General features: G+C 44.5%; 1 protein-coding gene across 1 annotated transcript in view; it reads left to right on the top strand.

Annotated features, from left to right (window-relative positions):
• Window positions 1-25,895, top strand: part of PIP4K2B (phosphatidylinositol-5-phosphate 4-kinase type 2 beta) — a 320,769-nt gene extending 294,874 nt beyond the window's left edge. Inside the window, exon 10 of the mRNA XM_069237479.1 lies at window positions 21,311-25,895. Coding sequence (XP_069093580.1) covers window positions 21,311-21,391 — 81 coding nt within the window. The 3' untranslated portion in view covers window positions 21,392-25,895. The remainder of the gene's footprint in view (window positions 1-21,310) is intronic.
• Window positions 25,896-26,264: the final 369 nt, after the last annotated feature.

Consider the following 26,264-nt stretch of genomic DNA (forward strand, 5'->3'; position numbering starts at 1 on the left):
CAGATTTTAGGAATCCAGCTGGAAGATGCTGGTTGCTCCTTCACTTCATCAGTGGCAGAACATTTGGTAGTTTCATTTAAGTGCTCACTTCAGAAGTCTTGTAATTCCTGTAAGACAGTGAAATGTTCATTGATGTCGAAAGGCGTGTCTGCTGCTACTCTGCCAGGATTATTGAGGTCTGGAATGTAGATCTGGATGCCAAAGAGGACCACATAGGGGGGGGGGGTGGCCTCTCATAGGTCTTCTAGACAAATAATTTAAAGCTCACTAGACTCCGTACAGGTGATGAATCCAAGTACGACCTGAGCCTAATACTTTAGCTGTTAGGGACTGCTTTAAGTCACAGTTCTTTCTTTACACTATCAACTTTCCCACAGGATGATAGGTCTTATTGGAATGCTGCAACTGCATATGTCCCCACAAAGAATTCCAAGTCTTTAATAAAAGTTAGAGCATCAACCAATCGCTGTGGCCACTCCCATAGAAATCTAGAGCATGAATCTACAGCCAGTAGAATGAATTTAAAGGCATCATCTGGGTTAAGAGGTCCGCAGTACTCTAAATACACATATTGGAGAGGTTTATTTGAAACTAAAAGGGGTGTCTGTGGTGGACGCACTGCGGTAGAACCTTTTAATTTGCTTACAAATGTTACAACTGAGAACATACTATTTTGTCTGCTTGCACAGACCTTGCCACCAGTAGTGTTTCTGAAGTAAGGAAACTGTAACCACCACGCCAGCATTTGCAGAGGTTAACCCCTCGTGTGCTATTATGATTAATTCTAGCCTGCGGTCCTGGTTAGGTATCACTCGATCACCCACCCAAGAGATGTGGGCAAAGGAAGTGTTTTAGGCACTCAACAGATAGGAATATTTTGTTGGATATTGTTTAGGGAAGGGAGTGCCACTGCGGAACAGTGACGGCAGCCATGATGTCTTCATCTACCCTCATGTGGCAAGTAATCACAGCTGCTACAACAGTGTGGACCTCTGTTTTTGCAGCTTCATCAGCCAGTAAATTCCCTGCAATATGTATTCTAACACGTTGATGACTTAATGCATGAATTAAATGAACCTGTGGCAAGCAATATTTAAGATGTGACACTTTTCCCCAAAGTAGTTTATGGTTGATAGTGTTCATTTTAGAGTCTCTAAATCCATTGTAGATTTTCATTGTAAGACTGGACACAGTAATACAAATCACACACTGAGTGTGGGGAATTCAGGATCAGTATTTTTCAGTGCCAGAATCAGTGCTATCAATTCAGCTAGCTGGGCAAAACAGTCTCCTTAGGACTGTGTAAAGGTTTTTTGTGCATAAAATATTCCATTGTCCTAGACTACACGTACTTCTGTGCAAGCTGCAGAACGCTGCTGTTTAGTGCCAACTGCAGGTTGAGCTGAACCATTAGTATGTATTATGTAGTCATACTGATCTAGAAGCAAAATATCACTGGGCACAGGGTATTCTTGTTCATACTGAGGGGATTTTTGAGTCTGCAAAGTTGGGTCAAAGACATAGTCTACATCAGTAGCTGTCAAGGATGTGGCACACTGTACCCATCTCGGATGTAAATCTATCATGTTAGGTACACTCACCATGATGACAGCCTCTAAGGATGGAATGGGGTTACAACAATTATGCGTTTCCCCTGAGCCAATGGCCTTTCAATCAATCATTCAATCAATCAATATTTGTAAAGTGCGTCTACTCACCCATGAGGGTTTCAAGATGCTGGGGGGTGAGGGACCTCATCTGAAGAGCCACGACTTGAGGCTCTTCCTGAAGATGGTGTGTGACGGGCTTTGTCTGAGGTGCAGGGGGAAGTTGTTCTAGCTCTTTCCTCAGTGTAGGAGAAAGATCGTCCCCTGGCGGCAGTTTTGCGGATGTGAGGGACGGTGGCCAGGGCCATCTGAGGGGAGGGATCTGGCGGGGGTATGGAAGGAGATGCGGTGGTTCAGATAGTCTGGTTCTGTGTTGTGTATGGCTTTGTACGAGTGGGTGAGAAGCTTGAAGGTGATTCGCTTCACAACCGGTAGCCAGTGGAGGGTCCTCAGGGGTTGGGAGATGTGTTCTAATTTTTTTCATTTATGACAGTCGACTGAACTGCAGTCAGTATTTTGTCAGTGGATGCTAAACACATTTCAACATTGGAAAATAAATGTGATTTATATGCAATAGGCACTGTCTCTTTCCTTGAAGGTGACACATGTATTGCCAGTGTGTCCCACTATTACGCGTATCAGTAGATTAATTGTGTTAACATGAGTATGCGAGTGTCTGGATGCTAGCATGTCAGTTTGCAATGATCTGAGTATTGCATTAATTAAGAGTGACTGGACTAATTGCAGGCACAGCTAATTGTGGCTGAACAGCTTGAACAGCCCTCGCTGGGGCAGTTATTGTTCACATAAGAAACTGTGTTAAATGTATATATGTCTAATTAAACCTGTGTATAGGGTACAGAGTTCACCAGCACTTAATAATCCCAAATTTGGGTATGGTTTATAGCTGGCTAGGACTGACCAAGACACCCCATCATTGCTGAGGGGACCTAGACATTCATTTTGCAGTGCATGTGGAACCAGTTTTGATGTTCCTGACATGTTAATGATATTTCTAATTGTTGATAAGGCCTGTATTGGTTAGGTGTTTTAGCCACACTGTGTGTGTGAAATGTTAATGTATTTGCATCTACTGCAGGAAAATCGACCCATGAATAAAAAAAAAACTTTACATTTATATGCTTCGGGAGCCTCTACTACTAAGGTAACATCTCCACCCGTAAAAGAGAGTCACTGTTACACCAAATATATTGTGACAGCATGCCTACAGTTAACTGGAATGTTAACCGAGTTCGCCATTTTAAAGTATAGGATTCAGAGAGGGAACACTATAGTGGGGTGATCCAGTGGTTTAAGTTTGAACAACCTACAGACTAAAATTGGGGTTTCCTATTCACCTGACACAGATTAATCCCCATCACCATCTCCGTGTAAAGGCAAAAAGGGGGAACTTGGGCACATAACAACTACTCAGGAGACCCATTAAATGAGTACCTGACCTAGAATGTAGGTGGGGCCATGTCATCCTGCTCCTACAAGTCAAGAGGGACTGTGTATCTGGTCAACATAAACGTCCATGTTTAGGGACTCAGTCTGCCTCTACCATCTGAAAATGTTGACAGCGTTTCCAAGCTAGCTCACATGGCCCCATCTGAACCCCTAAATATACCAGGGTACCATATGATATCTGCAGTTTCAAACATGTCTACTCAGATGCCCAAGGAAATCGTGGCAAACGATCTACCCTTTCACTGACACAGTGCACACCTAAGATGAGACACAAGAAAGATGTACCAAGATGATCTACGCTTGTTGCTGAGAAAGATTTGTGGCATGGTCTACATCCAGGAACACTGACCCTCTCTTCACCCCTTTCCCAAGTTTTAGTATTTGTTCTCTCTTTGGCCCAGCATGGCTCTGCTCTGGGCACAGTAAAGGGCTATTTACCAGTCTTTTTTTTTTTTTTTGTGTGTGCAGTTGCTGGACCTTTCGGTCAAGTCACCTATTGTGATATAGGTTCCACAGCGTTCTCCAATATTTGTTTATCATGCCCCAGTGGAATTTAAATCTGGTCCTCACTTTCTTATTGTGTGCACCTTTTGAGCTGCTTCACAACTGCCCACTATGTATGTTCACCCTCAAGATTACTTTCTTAAGGGCCACTGCATCGGCTAGGAGGGTCAGTAAAATGGAGGCATTCTATGTGCACCTTCCTTACACCACGTTTTACCTAGGCAAGCTGTTTTCTCAGCACTCTTGCCTCCTTTCTGCGGAAAATTGTAACAAGTGTTCAAGCCATGTGTGGTTATAGATACACATTGTAGCCCTCGTTTTCAGTACCCCCCACGTTTTGCCTAAAATCTGATGCTAACTTGACTGAGTGTGTGCTGAGATCTTGCTACCAGGCTCCAGCACCTATGTTCTCTCCCTAAAACTGTACCACAATTGGCCCACCTCTGGCACACAGATGAGTCCTGTGTAAAAGGCACCAGTGGTACCAAGGACCCTGTGGCCAGGGAGGGTTTCGAAGGTCTGCAGCATGTGTTGTCACCCTAAGGGACCCCTCACCAAACACATGCACACTGCCATTGCAGATTATGTGTCTTGGTGGGGAGAAAAAGGCAACGTCGACATGGCATTCCTCTCAGGGTGCTACAACCACAAATGCTGTCTGTGGCATAGATAAGTTACCCCTCTAGCAGGCCTTAAAGCCCTAAGGCAGGGTGCACTGTACCACAGGTGATAGCATAGCTGCATGAGCAATATTCGCCTGCAGTGTCTAAGTCCATTTTTAGACATTGTAAGTGCAGTGTGGCCATATTAAGTACATTGGCTGGGAGTTTGTCATTACAAACTACACAGCTCCATGATGACTTTATTGAAGACTGGGACGTTTGGTGTCAAACCTCTAAGCACAATAAACCCATTTGGACACCAATTTGGGATTTATTGTAAAAAGCACACTGAGGGCATTTTAGAGATGCCCCCTGTGTTTTACCCAAACCTCTAGTGTAGGGCTGACTGGTCTGTACCAATCTGCCACTAGCAGACAACTTTCTGACCCCACGGGGTGAGGGCCTTTGTGCTCTCTGAGGCCAGAAACAAAGCCTGTTCTGGATAGAGGTGCTTTAACAAGGACTCCAGAACTGCCCTAGATCCACGAGTCCTGGCCACTCTGCATCCGACACCCACGGCCGGTGTCCACGTGGCCCACCGGTCCAGAGCAGGTCCCCAGGTGATTCTGCCCAAGTGTCCACCCTGGGTTGACCCCTCCTGGCCAACACGACGATGCTTGCAGGCTAAATCCAGAGGACCCCTCCCTGACCGCGTGAGAACCGGTCGTAGATTCCCAATGCCAAAAGGTACCCCTACACCCGCAGCCACCTGGTGGCCTTGAGGAATTCAACCACTGGTCCAGCAACATTCAGCAGGTGGGCCGCCTCCTTGTCCAGCCTGTGGTTTTCCAGAACCATCCCCCTGGACTTATCCTGCAGCATCTTTGTGACCCCGCGGTCCCCGTATTGAAAAGCATTAGGAGCCAGACGCTGTGTTTGCATCCTGCACCCGGCTGCCCCTGTGCCACTGAGGGTGTGTGTTTGGTGCTGAACTGTGACCCTGACATCCCACAGTGCTCATCTAAACCTCTCAGGTCTGCTCTCCGAAGATGATCGGTACTTACCTGCAAGTAGACCTGATTCAGAGTGCCCCCAGTCTCCAAAGCATCCCATTTTAAATCTTGCCCCATGTTGCTGGTGGTGGGTGTTTGGGGTTAACTTGAATCCCAACCTGTGGATATCCTAACTCCCGGAGACTCTAACTTTAAGTCTTGTACTTACCTCAGAACCATACTAAATTTTCTTCCCCCCTAGAACTGTTTCTGAAAATTGCACTGTCAACTTTTAAAAACGAATATTGCTATTTATTAGAAAAATGTTTAACTTGACAAATTGAAACAAAGTGGTGTCGATACATGTTTGATACTTACTTGCAAATGTACTTACCTGCAAACTGAATCTTGTGGTTATAGAAATAAAGTAACACAGTATGTTTTTGATATATAAAAACCATTGGCCTGGAGTTAGTCATTGAGTGTGTGCTTCTGTTATTGCCTGTGTGTACAACAAATGCTTTGCACTACCCTCTGATACGCCTAATTGCTCAACCACACTACCACAAAAGAGAGCATTAGTATTATCTATGTTAGACTCTGCTAAGCCTCTTGGGAACCCCTGGACTCTGCACACTATATCTCATTTTGATATAGTATATACAGAGCCAGCTTCCTACACACATGCTTTGCATACTCCTGCTATCTACTGTTCGGTCTGGATGTGTGCAGGTTGTTTTTTTTTTTTCCGAAGAAGTCTTTCACGTCATAAGATAGAGTGACTCCTCTTCCCGGTGATATTGTGCATGGGCATCAATTCCATTGTTAGATTATTTTCTTTCCAATGTCGCGTTCAGGTGTGTGTGCTAACGCTCCGGTGACAGATCATTATGGTACTCTTTGTACTTTGCTCTTGTTGGCATTGTTTTCTATTGTGCTTTCTAACTTTGTGTATCAAGGAATAGCAACATGGATTGTCTGGTCGACGTGCTTCAACAGTGGCCGCAGCGCCTGGCACATCAGGGCCATCTTTCTCAGTCTTCCCAGTTTCTTCAGAGAATGTACTGGCAATGGAACGGCTGCCCTACAGGTTCTGCCCTCGCTGTCATGCAAATTATCCCCGAACAAACTTGCATCAAATCTGTAACCTGCGTTTATCCCTGGACCACAGAAAGTCGGAATGCGAGGCTTGACGATCTTTCCGTTCTAAGAAAACTCTATGAGAACATTGGACATGTCATCTCGAAATGCAAAGGAGAAGCGTTGAAGATAATCCGGAGATCTTCTGCCATGAAGAAGTCAGTGAAGAACAACAACACCCGGAGGCATCTGCTGTGGAGGAAGAGGCGTTCTCTCCGGAGGACAGTTGTGACTCCGATCTCGAAGTTGACCTGGAGATGCAGGAAGTTACACCAGCTCAACGGTTCCTGAGTACAGTTCCCCCTCAAGTCCCTTGTCCAACACTTGAAGAGACACAACCCCCTCTGATTAAGGGGCCCTAGGATCACCACTGCCCTTTAGCCATGGTTGGCACTGAGTTACCGTTTTGGATACCTTGCCCTCGAGCTTGGCGCCAGAACAGCAACCAAAGCCTTTGGCATCAAGCACCTTGACACTCAGCTGGCCATTGGTGCTGAGCCAACCATCGACGTTCACGACATTGACTCTAAGTGGAACTTCTGCACTAAAACACTAACATGGCTCGGACCCAAAAACTTCGAAGCTGGCTCTGAAACCTTACTCCGGCAAGACAGTCAAGCCTATCCTTCACAAGCTGCAGGAGAAGTTTGATGGTCGACAGAAGCAGATCCATAATCAGCGTCATACTGTCTGTATTCTCGCCAAGTCTTTGACAACCATTCCACCTCCATCCAAAAGACAGTTTTTCCAGGACGCTTGGGACTCTCCAATACCACCAAAACAGAGGAAGAAATCGTGCAAAGCTACTAGTTCCTTGCCTCTTCCACCACCCTCCTCACCACCTCCACAATTGCCACCACCCCATTCATTGTCTCCACCGCACACTCCTAGGGATCCCCTAGATATTTCACCTCAGAGTCCCCCCTACCCCCCCCCTAAATATTATACAGGCGACCCCTGTGCAGGGCATGACGTCTTAGGGATACCATCACATACCGACCTTGGGAACACCTATGATGTAGACACTCCAGGTGACACAGACCCAGACTTTTATCCAGCCCGTCCCTCACCTCCGGACGATTCTACAGCTTCTCAGGAGTTATTATGTAGGGCTGCTGCCTTTCATGAGATATAACTCCACAAGTAACCTCGAGAAGAGGATTTCCTCTGAGACATTTTCATCAACACAAAGGTCCACCCAATACTGAGCCCATGCTAAAGGGCATATCATGCCATACTGAAGATATTTTTAAAGACCTGGTTAGGACTAGAGTAATTACACCTAGGTTTGATATCAAAATAAAATAAAAAATACAACCCCTCCTCCTTCTAATCATATACATATAAAGGGACAAGGACCACCAGACTAGTTGGTGATTACAACTGCTCGCAAGGCAGCCAATGGACAGCCTAGTGGAATACCCTGCAGCCCCATTTATGTATTAAAACAATAATAAGTAACGTATTGATGGGGCACAGAAAAGGGTTGAGGCACAATCCACCAATCATTGGCGCACTGCCAACTCAATGGTTCTGCTTGCTCGATACGACCGTGCACACTGGGATGAAATGAGATGGAGGATCTCCTCAATATCTCACAGCTGAACATAGAAAGAGCGGACAAGAGCTTGTCTCAGAAAGCAAGCTAATATCCTACGCTGTGCACTAGATGCTGCTGACATGGCAGCCAGAGGCATCAACACCAGTATTCTTCTTAGATGCCATGCATGGTTTCGTATTTCTGGCTTGAAACCAGAGGTGCAAGAGTCTACTTAGTATCCCATTTGAGAAAGAGCATCTCTTTGGTCCACAAGCTGGCCAAACCATAGAGACAACTAAAAAAGACACTGATACATCCAAATCAATGGGGCCCTCCAAAAATCTACTTCCTGCGGCTCTTTTCGTGGCTCTAACTTTCATGAAGAATCCACAGCCACCTCTCCTGTGGCCTTCACCTCTTACCAATGCAATCAAACCCAACACATTTCTCTAAGAGGTTGCCTTAGAGGCTCATACAGGGGCAATAATGCCAAGGGTAGAGGCAAGGGTGTTCAAACAATAACCTCTCTCCTATGCCCAAACCCCACCATCACATATAACACCTGTCGGGGTCGATTACAGGATATTCTATCCACATGGCAAACAATAACATCAGACCAGAGGGTGTTTGACATTATCCATTACGGTTGTTGTCTGGAGCCCACTTCCATACTTCCCATCATTCCACCTCGTACTCACTAGGTATCAATGGAACATCAAACAATGCTCAAACAGGAAGTCCAAGGTCTTCTACTCAAAGTAGCTATAGAAACAAGTCCCTCTTCAGCACCAAGGGCAAGGGGTATACTCTCTATATTTCCTAATACCCAATAAGGACGGTTCCTTGCCCCGATCTCAGATGTGATTCCACTCCTCCAACATGGCAACTTTGACTACACTAGATCTAAAAAACACATATTTTCACATACCAATACACACACCTCATTGCAAATATCTCAGGTTTTTGGTGGGTTGGAAATGTTATCAGTTCAAAGTCCTTTCCTTTGGGGTAATTACTGCACCTCGAGTATTCACCAAGTGTCTAGCGACAATAGTGGTCCATCTACGCAGACAGAAGATATGAGTGTTTCTATACTTGGACGATTGACTGATCAAAGCCAACAGTCGCCAAGTGTCAACAAACTGATCTGCTGCACTGCTTCGGATTCACTATCAACGTTCCCAAGTCTAATCTACAACCTCTACAGATACAGCCATATTTTGGGGCTATTCTGAATACACAAATACATTTAGCTTCTCCCAATTCTGCAAGAGTTCAAAATTTTCAAACACGATTACCTCAATTTCAAACACATCCGCACATAACAGTAAGAACAGTCATGCGCCTCCTTGGGAAGATGGCTTCCTGTATTGCTGTTGTACCCCATGCCCGACTAAACATGCATCTATTGCAGGAATGTTTATATTCACAGTGGTCTCAGTCACAGGGTCAGTTAGAGTAACTAGTGTTAATGGATTGCCAACCTCATCACTCTTTGCAATGGTGGAATACCAACAACATGTTGAAAGAGACGGCTGTTTCTCGACCCTGTTTCCCACATAACTGTCAGATCGGACGCATCACTCATGGGATGGGGTTCATATCCGAAAGACCTCACAGTAAAGGGTTTAGGAGATACCAAACATTGGAGTCTCTACATCAACTTCTGTGAGCTTCAAGCTGTTCATCTAGCCTTGAAAGCATTCCTACCTCACCTCTTTCACAAGTTGTCGTGGTTCTAGACTGACAACATAACAGCCATGTACTATCTACAAACACAGTTGCAGAGAACGTGTCCCCCCGCCACCCCTCCCCCTTATCAAGTCTATCACAGACCATTTGGAGATGACCTTTGCATCACAACATTAATCTGTTAGCAGAATATTTCCCAGGCAAAGACACAAATTTCACAGACCTCCTCAACAGGATTCAGCAACAGGTCCATGAGTGGGAACTACACCCACAAGTCCTCCTTCCATACTTCCACAGATTCCCCTTAGATAGACATTTTTGCAACCACAGAAAACAGAAAATGCCTGAACTTTGCCTCCCAGGGCAACAGACTATGGATGAGTGATGCTTTTCCTCTTCTCCCTCTCCTTCCATTTCTGGTTTCGAAGCTCAGGTAAACATACCTCGCAATGATCCTTGTAGCTCCCAGCTGGGTCCTCAACCCTGGTTCACAACACTACTTGACTATTCTTTAGTTCCCCGCAAGAAGCTCCCAACAAGCCAGACCTTCTCACTCAGAATCATTGAGAAATCAGGCACCCAGATCCCAAAAGCAATTTGGCTCTTGGGGTTACAAAGTTTAGTTACCCTAACTTGCCACTTAAATGTATGACCGTCCTTAAAGAAGCCTGTAGACCTACCACTAGAGCTTACTACACAGGAAAATGGGAAAAGGTTTGTCTGCTATTGTCATTCAAAACACAGTGACCCTTCAAAGCCACTGTACAAGATATTGTCTGCTACTTTAAAACAGTGCCAACCTTTCTGGAACTGATTGACTGCGACTCGTCCTGGACCAAAGTTCAATTCCCCCAGCAAGAAGGAACCCTTTGTAAGCCAACGGCAAGACGGACTCCCTTGGACTAGTGGCACTAGTTCCCTCACACCACAGGAAGGAAGCACCTACTAGAACAGGAGAAGCACTGGCCATCAGGCTCACTGAGGCACCGCCCAAAAGCAGGTGATCCAATGTATTGTGGGAAGTGTAGTCCAGCTCTCCACCAAGTTACAGCAGGCTACCCTTTTCCCCAGGACCTGTAGAAGGGGAGATAGTTTCTCCTCCACCTTACCACTGCCAAGACTTGTTGGTGGCCAGTTCGGTCATCACCACTTTGACTTGACACTGCAACCCAAAGGCACACCGCAACACGTGCATGCAACATCATCAGTGGCTCCATTGTTGAGTTTTTGCATCTGTTTCCTCACCTGCACAATCACAGTGCTAAAGCCAGCAACCACAGCTCCCGTTCAGCACCACGGATAGCCAAGCACACCTCTGCACCCAAGATGCCCGAACAAGGTGGAGTTGTTCTGCCTGGTGAATCCTGGTCCAGTGACAAACACAAGCCTAACCAAGAGTAGGCTCCCACGAACTTGACCTGCAAGTGACCGAATGTCACAAGTACCTTTGTTTTCAGCACCTGCAGCACCGGCATTCAACATCAAAGACAGCCAGGACACCTCTGTACCCGAGTCCCATAAACCAGGTAAAATTGATCTGACTGTCGCAGCATGGTCCTGAGACACACACAACATTAACTACAGATGGGTTCCTCTGAACTCACCCCGCAAGTGACAGTGTGTCACTAGTGATTTTCCCCATTGACTGCAATGGTAAAAGTTTGACAGCTTGAACTGCATTAAATTATTTTTCACTTCATAATCCCAGATATACGTATCTGACTTACTTTGTTTTGGTGTCTAATTTAATATAAAAATCATTTATTTTTATAAATTGGTACTGGATTTCTTTTGAGTCGTGTCAATTACTTATCGTCCATGTTGGTACTCAGAAATGCTTAGCACATTCCTCTAGTAAAACCGGACTGCTCTTTGCCAATCTACCAGGACTGATCTAAGGATTTATTATTGTCAATCCAAGGACCATCTCTGGGGTATTGTGAGAGTATTACATAGTGAAGCCTAACCAGTATCACTGAATAATACTCACTTTTCTTAAAGTATTGCATGAAGTGTCTGGCCATTGCTATGTGTAGGGTCATGCAGAGATGCTGGGCCAGACCCAGGTAGACTAGCCCTTGTGTAAGTGAACCCAAAATTCGTATTTAACTATTTGAGTTCTAGTGTTTTGAAAGTGTGGATCTGGTGCAGCATCCGGCACATCAGGCCCAGTACACCACTGTTGAATCGAAATGATGGCAGGCAGGTTTTAAAGTGGCTTCATGTCTAGTGCTGGTAAAGGAAAAGCTTTATTTAAATGTGTGTCATTCCAGCCCTTGGTTTGTAGATCTGGCTTAAAGATAATGAACCCTCAGCTTAAAGATTAAAAGTTGGCGGGAAAACTCTGGAACCTGTGAAGGAGCTTCCTGAGGTTGTGCCTTGATGCTTGTTTGATGGTGGACTTTTCAAGTACGTCCCCAGTTCTTTGTGAATGTTGGTGTTGGATTGAAAATTCAAACCAGTAGACACCTTTTTTTTTTTTTTTTGCAGCATGATGCACTTCTAGATTTACATGCTATGCATATCCCCCCATTTAGTGGTTTGAGTCGGGAAGTTCTACTGGTTTTATTTCATTTATTTTTTCCTTCTTCCTGGAGATCGGTGTGTCTGATAAAATCAGATCATCAAGAGCAGGTTATTACAATCCCCCCCAACCCCCAACCCCCCCCCCCCCCCCCCCAAAAAAAAAAACGAATTGTGTGGCTATGCCTTTAGATAAGATTTTTCCGACATGGTCCTAATAAGCACCTTCTGCTGTGCTGCAGAATGACATAGAGGAAAGACCACTAACACCGCTAACAAGCAACAATAACATTGGTGGTTAAAGTAGATGTTGCATGAGGGAAACATTCCGATTTTGTGTGTTCGGAATGTCGAAACACTTTCAGCCTGCCATAAATACTTTTTAATGGGCAGTATTTTACATGTAAGGGAAAATGTTCCCTGCAGCCCGCAAGCAACCATCAGTATCTGTTTAATCTTTTTCAAGTGCAGTACTTGCACCATGTTTACATAGAAGATATGTGGTTGAGTAGCATGGGTGGTGTTTGTAGGAGGCTGGCCCTCTATGTAGTGCGCAAAACTAGGCACACTATGCAGGGGGTCTAGCAGTTAGGCTAATCCAGGAGAAGCACTAAGCATTTGTTGTACTCACAAATCCAATCATGCACCACACACACTCGATAAATAACTCAAGATCAGAATTTATAAAAATACTTCAGACTTTTATATACATTTTAAGACCATGTTCTTTAAGATACGTTAAGTACTTTTTGAGATATGACTTTTCAAAGTTTTAATAAAGTTAGTCTTTCTGTGCGTAATTAAGCACCATACGGATCAATAGGCAGTCACTTTTAAAAATGCATTACAAATTGTACAGTTGGGTTACAAGTGTCTTCTTTTGCAGGATGATCGAAGCATGATCGAAGCAGTCGGTGGGCACCCTTTGCCAGGTTGAGAGCCTCAGGCGGCTCCCAGTTCAGGGGGGAGCAGAGCTGGAAAGTCTCTTGGCACAGGCTTAGGGCCACTTGGAGGGGCCACCTGGAAAAGGAGTTGGCTTGCAGATTTAAAGATGGTGCCTTGAGGTCGCAAGGGATTAGGGACCTGGGGCATACAGCAGATTCCGGGATGCAGTGCTCAGGGAGGCCGGATGCAGGGCGAGTAGGGGGTCTTGGATGCTGTGCGCAGTGGAACTCTTTGGAGCTGGAGGTAAGTCTTCTTCCGAGGGCCTTGCAGGACAATAAGGGCACTCTGTCTGGCTGGAGGTCCGGGGTTTCACTGAAGTCCCTCGACTGGGGCTTCCTCCTGGTCCAGTTGCTGCTCTGGGTGGTGTCCGATATGCAATGACCAGTGCCTGAGGTATTGATTCAACTCTTCCACGGGAGGGCGCAATGCCACCAAAGTCAGCACACTTGCAGGTCTCGTACGGGCTGACGTTGGTGTGTCGTCTGGTCCATTGCAACTTTCGGTTGCAGAGATGGCGTTCAGTCAGTGAAGTGACCCTCACTGGTTTGCTGGTTACTTGTAGGTTACCTGAGTTTCTTGAGTGATGCCTCCACTCGGGAGGGAGAGCTCTGGCTATTTGCGAAGCCTGGAGGTCCTCGGGGTCTTTTGTGGTCAGTCCAGTGGTCAGCTCCTCTGCAGTGACGATTGTCTCAACCCTGGTGCAGCAAGCAGGGGTCTTGGAGCCTCTTCTGGTTCAGCAGGTCCTCTGTTCTCGTCCTGTTAGGTTCTTTGGTGCTGTCTTCTTTTCTTCCTGGTGAATCTGATTTCTTGGTCTAGGGGAGCCCACTAAGTACTGAATTTAGTGGGCGTTTTAGGGGGAACTTGGTAGCGTCCATTGGGACACTTAACCTTGGGTGGCTACACCCACTACAGTAACAACTTCCTGTGGGAAGGGTCACTTCCCTAAACTTCACTGGCTATTTTCTTGCTATCCAACATGGAGGAAAATGAAATGGAGGGTCCATTTTGCCTACAAGCTCCTAGGGGTGGTGCATGCTCAGTGATACCCCTCCTTCTACCCTTTGTGTGGTTTCCCGCCTTTGCTCCTGCCAAAAGTGGGGAGGGGGGATGACAAAGGGGAACGCCATCTGCTGCTAGCAGCAGGCCGGGGGGGTCGAGTTTCAAGGGCAGTAGCCCTTTGAAGCTCACCGCCAGGAGAGTTCACATTCCTGAGAGAGGGGGTGTTAGATCCTCCACCTAGGAAGGGGATTGTTTTACAAACCAGAGAGCCAGGGCTCTCCCCCAGGTTTGTATATTAGCTGTCTGGAAGTGGCATGCTGGATGGAACCAGTCAGTAGCTATGCCAGTTAGGTTAGGTTTTGCAGGGGGCACCTCTAGGGTGACCCCTGGGTACATTTAGGGTTAGTTCCATTACTGGTACCAGTTTGGATTTAACATTCTGAGTTGTTTGATGCCAAACAACCCAGGGTGCAGAGTGGCTATCATGTAGCTGGGGAGCTCGTGTTTGACCAGTGTCCAGTGCATGCACTTACAATGGCTGTTCTGTTCACTCACTATGTCCCAGGTTTGGCAAGGACACAGTGGGGCATATTGCTCATGCAGTTATGCCCTCACATATAGTATGGTGCACCCTGCCTTAAGGCTTGGAAGGTCTGCTAGAGGGGTGACTTACCCATAACATATGCAGTGTAGGGTGGACAGGGCACAAAGGGAGTATGCCAAGTCAAGTTTGTCTTTCTTAGGTTTGCCCCAGTACACTCAGCCTGCAACGGCAGTGCTGGGTGCAGGGCCCTAGAGTGGGGCACAGTCAGTGCTGCTGCCCTCAGGGGCTTACTCATAATGTCCTATGCCCTGGGTACTGGGGTACCCATTTACTAGGGGCTTTTATTGATATATGAGTGTATCCAATTGTGCCAAGCATCACAGAAGATTTAGGGAAAGAGCTCTGGCCCAGGGAACCTGGTTAGCAGGAGCCCTGGGCCCTACAACTTCTAGGACACATCAACATCAGGCAAAAAGTGGGGTGCTAACCATGCAAAGAGAGGACCTCTCACATTGTTTTAACACAGAATAACAATCATAAAAACGAGGTTAAGCTTTACAACTTTATTTGCAGTTGTTCATCATTTGGTGTATATTGCCAGCTTTGTTCAGGTGCTGACTGATGGCATTTGAGAGTTAAAAGACTTTATTGTCAAAGTGTAATTTTGCAATTAACACTGAAAGATTTTTTCATTCCTCTGACAATATTCGAAATTAAGTAACTTATGCTGTTTTGTGCCTAATTATGTAGGCTTGCATAGGTGTGCTCTACCACTTTTGCTCCTTTCTCAAAGGACTGTTATATGGTCCAAACAAAGGGGACTTTAAAATTCTGCAGCTGTGTTCTTTACAAACGGTGCAAATGTGGAACTTCAAAGCTACCAGCAGCTACTGCCAAAAAGATGGAAGATTAAGCTTGGCCTCCTTAAAATTTCATATTAAATATTCATTTTGCACTATGTTTCACCCATAGATGAATGCACCAGTATATATGTGGTTATAGATCTATGCACATAAAGACAGCTGTTTTTAGCTACACACTGATACTTCAGTGACTTCAGTAGACTCTGGACATGAAACAAACGCCTCTTTATTCATCCCCATACCTGCAGAATCTCCACAAGGCTGCCTCCAAAGCCTGAAAAGACTTTACTTTGAAAGCAGAATCCCTCAGAGGAGGAACTTGCTTCAGAGCCTCCCCTGGTTCTCAAGCACAAGAAACACAAGGGCAGGGGCACTAGCCTGATCCCATCTGTGCAGTCTCCACCTCCTCCTCCTCCACCATTACATCACTTCTATACTCACCAGAGGGTCCCCCTTACACTTCATATGGGTAGGGCAGCCTCCTCCATCCCATTGACCACAGCAGTGCACCATTCAATCTAGTACCCACTGATGACCCAAGGAAGGACTATGATGTTGACCCCCTGGGAGATCCAGACCTGGATCCCTATGTATCTAGTTAAGCCACTGTCCCCAGACAACTCAACCACATATCATTAGGTGATAGAGGGCTGCTGCATTTCACAAAGTGGACATTCATGGCCTTCCTCCCTGAGGATGAATTTGTCCTTGTGGAGATATTGCCTGAATCAGAAAGGTCATTTTCCTGCCCATACTTAAGGTAATGCTAAAGTTGGCCACAGATACCTTTACAGACCAAGTTGGGCCAGGGTGGTAACACCTGTGGTGGAGAAAAAATGTAAGCCCTCCTTCAATGGCCAGTTTACGTTGGGGGTCACGTTACTCCATATTCCTTAGTGGTTCACACTGCGCATAGGGCAAAAGCCCTCAGGGCACAGGTGACTCTAACTCTTTCCTCTTCAACCTCTAGAGGCTACTTTCGAAGGCACCACTCCAAAGCTTGTTCAGAAACCACCTACCCGTAGCCTACTTCCTACCAGAGTCAGCAGCAGCAGGCCTCCCAGTGGTACACACCACAAGCCTACAAAGACAATGACAATAGGAAGCAGCGATGGTTTTGGCAAGGGAGCCCCAGCTCCAAACATCTACTTCTTCCACCTCCTCTCTTCCACTTTCTCATCCACACAACACCTGTCGGGGTTGGAAGTTACAAAGAATATTTTGTTCCTCACTGGCAGAAAATCAAATCCAGCAAGTGTCTTCACTGTGGTTCACCACAGCTGCTGTGTAGGACTTCAAACCTAACATCCCACTGTGCAGTCACCACTTCAGCAGAGAGTATTTCACCTTCAAAAAGGCCATAGTACTAGTCACTCTCCAACACCATGGCAAAGGGGTCTACTCTCTTTACTTCCTCAACTCCAAGGAGGATGACTTATTCAGGCCTCATAGTCAGTGTGGCATTTCAGTAGGTACATAATCTCCAAACAGTTCTATATGGTAACGGTACACAGTGTTATTCTTCTGCTGCAGCAGGGTTGTCTACATAATGGCATTAGACTTCAAGGAGACCTACTTTGGCACCCCCATCCACCCTATTCACTTGAGCTACCTGCACTTCGTGGCATGTGACCTCCATTATCAGTTCAAAGTACTGCCGTTCAGCATTACCACTGCCTAAAGAGTCATTACCAAATGCCTTGCTGTAGTCTCCACCCACTTAAAGTGCGGAAACACTCACATCTTCCCCCTGCTTAGATGATAGGCTGATCAAGAGTGCAAGCAAGCAGCTGTGCCTAGTGCACACCAGACTACCATCTACCTTTTCCACAGCCTCATCTTCACCATCAGTGCCACCAAATCACTCTGTTGCCCCTGCATATACAATCCTACCCCAGCCCACAAAGAATTCTGGCTCTCCAGCAGGTCATGATTTTTTTCAGCCAGTCCCCTCACAGTGAAAACATTCATATGTTTGTTGGACATGATAGCTGTATGAATTGCCATAGTACCCCACACCCCATCTTCACTTGTGCCCCCGCTGCATCAGTGCCTCAGCACTGGGGTTACATGCGGAGGGTCAAATGGAGGATCTAGTGTTGGTAAAGTTCAACGTATATCACTCTCAGCAGTGGTGCAGCACCAATCTTTTACAGGGCAGGCCTTTCTTAGACTGTAACGAGCAAGTCACCATTACCACATACGCTACTTAAGCCAGCCGAGGGGTGCATCTCGGCTGTTCCACAGTCCTAGGCATATGAGCCTCTTAACCGCAGGGGCACACATCGGCTATCTCTGGTTCCTGGCCATACGCCTCGCACTCAGAGCCTTCCTTCCCCTCATTCTAGCAAAGTAGTCTTCATCAGGATGAGCAATATGACCACCATGTATTAATGTATTACCTACAGAAACAGCTTAGCACTACCTTCTTCCCTTCTGAGGAGACAGCACCCGTCATTGGATGCTCCACTGCCACATTCCCTCATGACAAAATATCTTTTGGGGGGGCTTGGGGGCAGTGACCTTGTGGATCTAATCAGCAGGATGCATCAATAAGTCCAAGAGTGGGGAAACTACCTGCAATATTCCTTCAGTATTTTCAGCACTGGGGCACTCCACCAATAGACCTATTTGCCACTGATGAGAACGTAAAATGGCCAACCTTCGCCTCCAGGTAGCCACACCCACAGTCCATGGGCAATGCACTATGGATTAACTGGTCAGGTATCTTTGCCTGCACTTTTCTGCCTCTCCTTCCCTATGTGGCTTTGAGGAAGCAGCAAATCTGATTCTCATCATTTGGCCACCAGCTGGGCCAGTTAGCCCTGATACTGAGCACTTCTTAAGATGTCAATCAACCTTCAACGAGAGGCTCCCTAACATGTCAGACCTTCTCAACTGGAGCCCCATATTCAGATTGGGCTTCCCAACCACAAGTAGCTCAATCAAGTTATTTGGCACCTGAGGTCCTAGAGTTTGCCTACCTGCGGCTCCCACAGGAATGCATGGACATTCTGCAAGCATCTTGAAGTCCTTCCACACAAGCCTTCTATGCAGCAAAATGGAAGACATTTGTCCATTATTGTATCTCCAAACACCTGGAGCCCCTTAAACCAGTAGTCTAGGATATTGTATTATTCTTGCTTCACCTCCAAAAGTCTGACTTTGCCACACTTCAGTATATCTGTTCTTAACGCCCACAGCTACATACTTTAAAAACAAGGGATTATTCCTCCTTGTTCCGGGTAGATGTTCTTATGGCTGTCATGGAAGGTCTTTAAAAGGGTCATTCCTCCTAGGGTTCCCACAGCTACAGCAAGGACCATAACATAGTCGTCACCAGGCTCATAGGACCTCCCTTGGAGCCCTTATATTATTGCCTTCTCCAGTACATTTCCTGGAAAGTAGCATTCCTTGAGGCCATAACCTCTCAGGCGTATTAATGCATTACAGGCCCTCGCACTTCAGGATCCCTTCATTTAGGTTTACAAAGGTACTGTAGTACTCAGTAATCCCCAGGTTTCTTCCTAAGGTGGTTTAACCTTTTCATCTCAACCAAACCATAAAGAGCCAAGTCTTCAACAGGACTTGGTAGCAGAAGGAGGCCTACACGCCTTAGATTTCAAACATGCTGTTGTGTATTACATTGAGAGAACTGACCCTTTTCATAAAGCCAACCAACTGGTCATAGCCTTTGCTAAACCTCACAAGGGTCACCCTGTATCCAAAGCCAGCATCGCCATTTGATAGGTGCATCCATACCTGTTATTACAAAGCTAAAAGAGCCCTATCACACACAGGGTGCACGCTACCTGGAAGAAGGCAGCAACTATAACTTTTTTGGGAAACATTCCCCTAGATGACATATGTAAAACTGCCACTTGGTCCACCTCACACACCTTCACTAACAATACTGTGGAACATCTTAGCCTGGCAACAGGCTGTGGTTTCTAGATGTTGTGAATCACATATTCATGTGAAGCTCACTTTGGAAAAAAACAATTCTATTGTGGCAAAAAAATCTTGCCACTGACTTAATCATCCAAAACATTTTGAACATAGTAAGTAGTCTGTAATAAGCATTTTTAATGTGGTGTCTTTTTTAGTTGGGGTGCATTTTTTCATCATTCTGCTTTTTATTGTGATTACAAAAGAAACATTTTTATGCCATTGTAATAGTTTCCAGCAATAATAAATATTTATTTTATACATGTTTGGGTATGGGCTATAGTGGACAAAATTAGGATGCTTATTACAAACTACTCACTGTGTATATTAAAAAAATGTGGATGATTAAGTCAGTGGCAAGATTTTTTTGCTGTAATAGAAAATAAAATTTGAAGTGAGCTTCACGTGAATATGTGCTTTGTTACAACTGTACCCAGGTCCACATGAACATTCTGGGTTGCTCTTGTAATGGATTTTTGCTTAACAGAGTAGTTTCTAGATGGTCATAACCACCTTTTTTTAGACAGCTGCATCATCCACACACTAACCAATGCTTGTAGGGGCTTCTTTATTTTGTATGCAGAGCATATTTATCTACAGCAGCACCGTTACATTGCGTGTCTTTCTGTAGTGTGTAGTGCTGTAGATTCACATGCGCCCACCCTCCTCTCCGGAAGCATGCGACTCTGATCACCTTTCTTTTCCTTTACTAAACACTTTCTTTTTTGCACTCATGTGCACCATACTGTGTTTTCTCACAGCTCCATTCTACTCTCACATCGCAATGCAAAAACAGTCTTACATGGAGTCGGTGCCCATCCACATTGCCAAATAAAGGAGTACGTATACCTTGTGACTCAAAAGACTTCTTTGAAGAAAAGTTGCAAATGTCCTTCCCATCACTAGATGGCAGGTGTATGCAGAGCATGTGAATCTGCAGTACTACATTCTATGAACCGATGCTTACAGGGTAAGTAACATTTTTCTTCTTAAAGGTCCCCAGGTTTGCAGATTTCATAGAGCTGGTATTAAGTATTGCATTGCTAGTGTTGTTTATTAGTATTCCTTTAAGTTAGACTATTCTTATTTAGTTTTTTTAATTATTAATGAGTATTTTAACACAGCTGTACTCTTATGTGTTTGTCATATATAGTATAAACTAGCATAAATGCACTTAAAAGTGTACAGTGAGGTACTCGATAACCTAATACCTTGAGCAGTGGTAACTCATTGGCAACTTCAAGCTTCAGGTGCAGTTTGGATACGTTTGTGCTAATGTAAATCAGGTAAGAGGCTAAGGCTTGTTTTTATTGTTCTCAAATCGTATCTGAAGTCGGCATCAGTGTCTGCAGGAGGGGATAGATCTTGGTTGACCATAATGGTGAATAACCTTAGGGCCACGTGTGCCTCATTGACATACCTTCTAAATCGGACAACATTCGGCAAGTGCCGCTTTCGTGGTCAAGATCAGAATAAACGGTGGTGAGGGGGGGGGGGGCTATGCTTTCTTGAGAAGCATAGCATCTCTAGAACAAACAAGAGCCAGAGTGAGTTGCTTTAGTGGGATTGTCCTGCAGCACCCAACTTGATGTTCTTAAAGCAGATGCACCCCAGGAAAAAAACGCCACTAGAAAACCGCTTAAATGGAATACATTTTAATTATTTTCCTGCTTCACATAGCTCAGTAATGAGCACACATGTGGTCAGGATGTGCTTTAAGATCTATTCCATCTAAGCCAGCATTTAGATTGTCCGTGTAAACATGTTTGCCTTTTCAGAAATTGATGAGACTCACTGTAGTGAATGAAGCGTTAGAGGAAACCACTGAAAAATAGTTTTCTGCATTCCTTTACATTGTCATTTCTTTTAGAGAGTTGGTGTGCATGTTCTTTAAAGCTGGTCGGATGTAGGTCACTTACAGAATTCTCTTTTGTTTTTCAGGCAGGTGCAGAGATTTCCACCGTGAATCCAGAGCAGTACTCAAAACGCTTCATCGAGTTCATGTCCAACATCATCACATAGTCACCTTCCATTGTCCTTTGCAAAAGAACCCCCCAGAGACTTCTTCCAAGCCCCCAGTGCAATCTGTGATGCAAAGAGACTGTTGATGTGCGTGTCTGCGTGCGTGCGTGCTTGGAAGGTGCAGGGGGTTAGAGAGGTGTCTGCAGTGTTTAAGTTGCAACCGTCTCTCTGTACAAGCACCCCCTGTATTTTTTTTTTAAAGTTGTGTGATGCTGGTTCCGACTGCCCCTGCTGAGCAGGCTGTCTTCTCTGCTTATTGAACGATCACTGCCTGCATTGAAGACCAGTTGTCGTTCTTGAATCTCATCGCTTCTAACGCTGCTCTTTCTGATACAGGTAGTATTCAATTTTCAAACCTGCGAATAGAATGAATGGTGTGAACAAAAGTCAAGCGAGTGCAGGTCTGAGCGCCGGCTCGTGTTACAGGAGATAGAATGCAATGACAGACCTAACTGGTGTGCTTGCTTCCCCTCCACTCAGATTCACTTTTAGAGGGTCCCTAATAAGCTGATAGAGTGCACTTTTTCTTCTTCTTGAGATTGTCAGTTCCACTTCTGACCGTTGATAGGCCAGGTCCAGCTGTTACAAATGGTGAAGAAACCTCATTAGAAAGTGATCCCCCTTCCCACCCCATGTGTCTTCTATTGCCTTGTTTCCAGATTCGGTTGTGCAGAGCGAATATTCCAGACTCCAAAATCGGAACCTTTTTCTGGAAGCCTCGTGTGGGTCGCTTTGTTCCAAGGAGAAACTACGGCTTTTCTGTAGGTCGTAGGTTTTATGTTTTCATGAATCGTAGGAAGAGGGTACAGAAAGCAAAGAACTGAGCCAACCATGTACGGAAAATGCTTTTTGTGCTCTTTTCTCCAGAGTGGCAAATTTCCAAATCTCTCCCTCTGATTAGAATTGTCTTTCCAAAGCCCACAGTATCCTGCGGTTGGCAGTACAGTTGAGTAATGTGCCCGTGAAGGATTCCACCATGCAGTCCTGGCAGTTTTATGATATCCTGTCACCCCTGAGTAATGATGCTGAGTTGCGCTATCTAGAAGTAGATACTCAGCCATGTCTTATGGGGTTAATTGAAAATACTCCTGCAATCAGAGGTGTGCCTCCTCCTGTCTGCCTGGTTCCAGCTCGGATTTTCCCTGCCTGCCTTGAATCTTTGTACCCATCTGCCTTGTTTTCTTGCATAAGCATCCCTTGGCCTCTTGGAATGCTGTCTTTGGTTGCAAGGTCCCTGTTATGATAACGCAGGTGGTATGACATGGATTATAGAATTGAAGTATAAGTGCTTCCTTAAATGTGCACTTGGTTTATGATAGTGTTTTGTAAATATTGTTCGCACAGGTAGACTCTGTATGGGAAGTCTGGGCTGTGTGTAGTTAGGGATTGGGTGACTGAAGCTGCTCCTTTTTGCCCATTTGTATTGCCTTGTGTTTGTGAAGTGAGCCACAACACAGTGTGTCGCTTGATCCCTTCAGATTTGTTTGATTGGGCCAAGCGATAAAGAATAGTTTGTCTGCTGTAGTGTGGAAAAGTGCAGCTAATCCTACCTGTTACTGTAGGAAAGCTGTGGTGCCCATCCGCTCAGCCTCACGAAATTACTGCGTAAATCTTATGAAGTTAAGCTCTTTCTTAAAAAAAAAGTTGCAAATAACTCTTTTGTCCCAAAAATCTAAAGCTTGTCAGAAAGAGAAGAAAAAAAACAGGAAGTCGTACATTAATCAGACAAGTACTACTCTCACCAAAGATTTGGCAAAATACTTGAGCCAGAAAGCAAGGCAAAACAAATAATTTTATCAAAAACCAGAAGAAAAAATAATCTTGATTACCTCCTGTATCGGTAGCCAGGCTCCACCATTTATTTATATCAAAACACTTAACATTTGCCATATGTGTGTAATAAAATGTACCATTTTCTTCTATAGCTTCTGGCACCCAGGGGTTACTCTTTTGGGCTGGCAGTCTACAGAGGGCAGATTTCTGACCAGAAACTGTAGAGTGTTTTGTGAAGAGCTGTACTGTGAGTTTGGCCTGAACACTGAAGGAAGGTCCAGAAAGTTAAAATGCTCATTCAAAAACATGATACGTATATGGTAAAAGGCCCTTCTGTTGGTCCAGTTCCAATGGTAGAGGGTTAGTAACGCTGTTAGATGATATGTGCTTGGTAAGGGTAAATGTGAATGCTCAATGCCTGAAAAATAGACCTGACAGATCTCAATTCATTGGCAATTCTTCTGTGGCCCAGGAGGAGTAAGAGGCTCTGCGAAGAACATAAGCGAGGAAGATTCCTTTTAGAGAGATCATGATATTGCTTATTTAAAGCCAGAGCACACTGTCGTGGATCACTTTAATCATTCGTATCTCTTTTTCAGAGAATTTTCAAATTCTGTGTATTGCAGGGAAAACTTCTAAACCTTGTGCAAATCATACCTGGCCCTTTTGAGGGACTCCCGACCCCTGGACGAACTGGGCACATCCTCTTTTTAGCCAATTGGAGGTGCCTTTTGATGCATTTTAGGTAGTCTGTGCTATTACCATGGCTCCATCCCAAGATACCCAGTATATTTGACTGTGAACTGGCAGCTTGGGGGGTCAGGAGTGATCCTTTGCTTGCCTACTGGCATGTCTTGGTGATCGCTTATGCAAGACATGACTGTTGCTTCTGGAGAGACAGTCCATATTTACAGCCTGGATCTGGTTGTTTTATGCTTTTTATGCCATTAAAATACCACTCTGCTCCCATTTCACTTGAAAGCTTGTACCTAGCCAACATTATGACTCATCCTAGCAGATGTACCAGGTTGAGTAGCTGCTGCAGTGGAGTGTGTAATCCGACTGTCTGACTATCTTTAATTCGTTGAAGGTTGATAAATTGAGTACCCTGGAGTTTTACATTGACTATTGTTTAACCATTATTACGCTCCAAGAGAGAATTCAGTTTTTGATTTTCACTCTATATTTAGATATTAATATCATTATAATGGCTCCTCTTCGATTCTAATGTAAATTGGGATCTATGACGTGCAGCTGACGTGATGCTAGATTATGCAGAATGCACCAAGAATTTGGTCTAGATGGCACTGAACATAAACTTGTTGATTATCAGAATTATACTTTAAAAAAGGAAGGGGTTTGTTTATTTAAAAATTGAATAAACCATGTCAGTTCAGGTCAGGCTCGAGGCAATTAAGGCTTTTTTTATGGATAAAGTTGAATTGTTAACCTGTTTTGTTGCGCTCCGAGGTCACAGTAGTTTTTGGTCGTAGATATACTAGTGGCCTGATCTGGCTATGCATTAATGCCACTGATGTTTCAACTCCTGCAGCATGCTTGTTGAGTTGGCGGCTGTTGCTGTTTTGTTCGTAATTTACTAGCTGAGTCTATTCTTCCTGATATAATTTTTTATTCTGGGTCAATGCACACACTGTGTGCGTGTGATCCTAAAGGCCCCTGCCCAACCCCACCTTCAAGATTTTTTAAATAAAATAGACCAGCCGTACGTACCTGGAACATTTAGTAAAATGCAAAAATCATGTGAGAGAGATCCCTGGCCTAACGTGAGGGGCAGTAAGGATACTGTATTGTTCAAACACAACTCCTTAAACGAATGTGCTTTTCACCTGTGACATAAAGTTGCCAGAACCTTAAACGTGCGCCATTTTATTTTTTTGTAAACTTGCAGCTAGTTTTCACAGCAGGATTCGGGGCTCTGGCTGTGCATAGAGAAGGATTACAGTTTCTAGAGTAAAAATGTTGCTTTCTTTGTTAGGAAAATTCAGAAGAAAAAGAAATTGGTTAGAAACTCGGTTGTCTGTATGTCTTCGCTAGTATTATTTATGCCCCCCCAAAACTTGTTTTTTAGCACTTCTCGTTTTGTTGTCGTGTTGCCATATTATTTGTAAAGAGAATAAAAAATGAAATGCAATTTTATCATCTAAGGAGGAAAAATGTATTACCAGGTATAAACTTGTTTAACAAAGCATTTTATATATTGTTTACATTTCTGACAGGTAGCATGTTTAAATGCTCATTTTGCTTAGACAGTATTTTTTTTTTATTACAGTTAAATAACTGAAAGAAACAAATGAAAACTTGATTTGTTTTAAAAAGGGATCTGCATATTTTTGTTTTGTTAAAATCTTGTACTAGGTCATCTTATTCTTAAGTATTTAAGAAATATTAATCATGGTTTATACAGTTTGTGAACTTGACTTTTTTTAAATTAATGATTGTGTTGTTTTCGTCCTTGTTGGTCTGAATGTAGATGTATTTTTGCCCCGGGAGAAACCCCTAAGACCTTTTCCAGTACCGAGCGTTTGCAATAAAACAGGCGTCTGGTGGACAAGAAGTGACTCTGCTCTGTGTGTGCAGTGTTGAGAGCGTGGCAGGGTTTAGGAACGCGCCCAAAACAAAAGCTGACTTAACGTTTCTCTTCCCAACATGTAGGCCCTTTGACAGACAGTGACTAAACATACTTTCAAAATAAAACTGTGACGCAATCAAATGAGTGGTATTAGTTACTCTGCCATCCTGCTCTTCTTTTCCATCTGGCTGAATAATCCTGTTAGATGCATCTGAAGGGAAGAGGAGAGATGGGAAACCTAAGACGTACAATCCTAAAAAAGTGCTGCTTCTTTCAGTTGTGTGCAGCAGAAAGAATTGAACAACCTGGAAATAGTTTAAGTTTAATAGGATGGTCAAGAGAATCTGCTGTTACTCCTGTCGGAAGGCGGAACAAGTACTGCAAGAGTTGTAAATGAATAAGAATGTACTTGACATTTTTTGTTGGGAAGCTGATTAAGTTAGTTTTCTTGTGCACTTACGCCTTCTTTCTGACATTTGGACAAGACTTTGACTTCTTTGATGGCAAAGT

Source organism: Pleurodeles waltl, chromosome 6, assembly GCF_031143425.1.
Source record: "Pleurodeles waltl isolate 20211129_DDA chromosome 6, aPleWal1.hap1.20221129, whole genome shotgun sequence".
Classification (NCBI taxonomy): Eukaryota; Metazoa; Chordata; class Amphibia; order Caudata; family Salamandridae; genus Pleurodeles; species Pleurodeles waltl.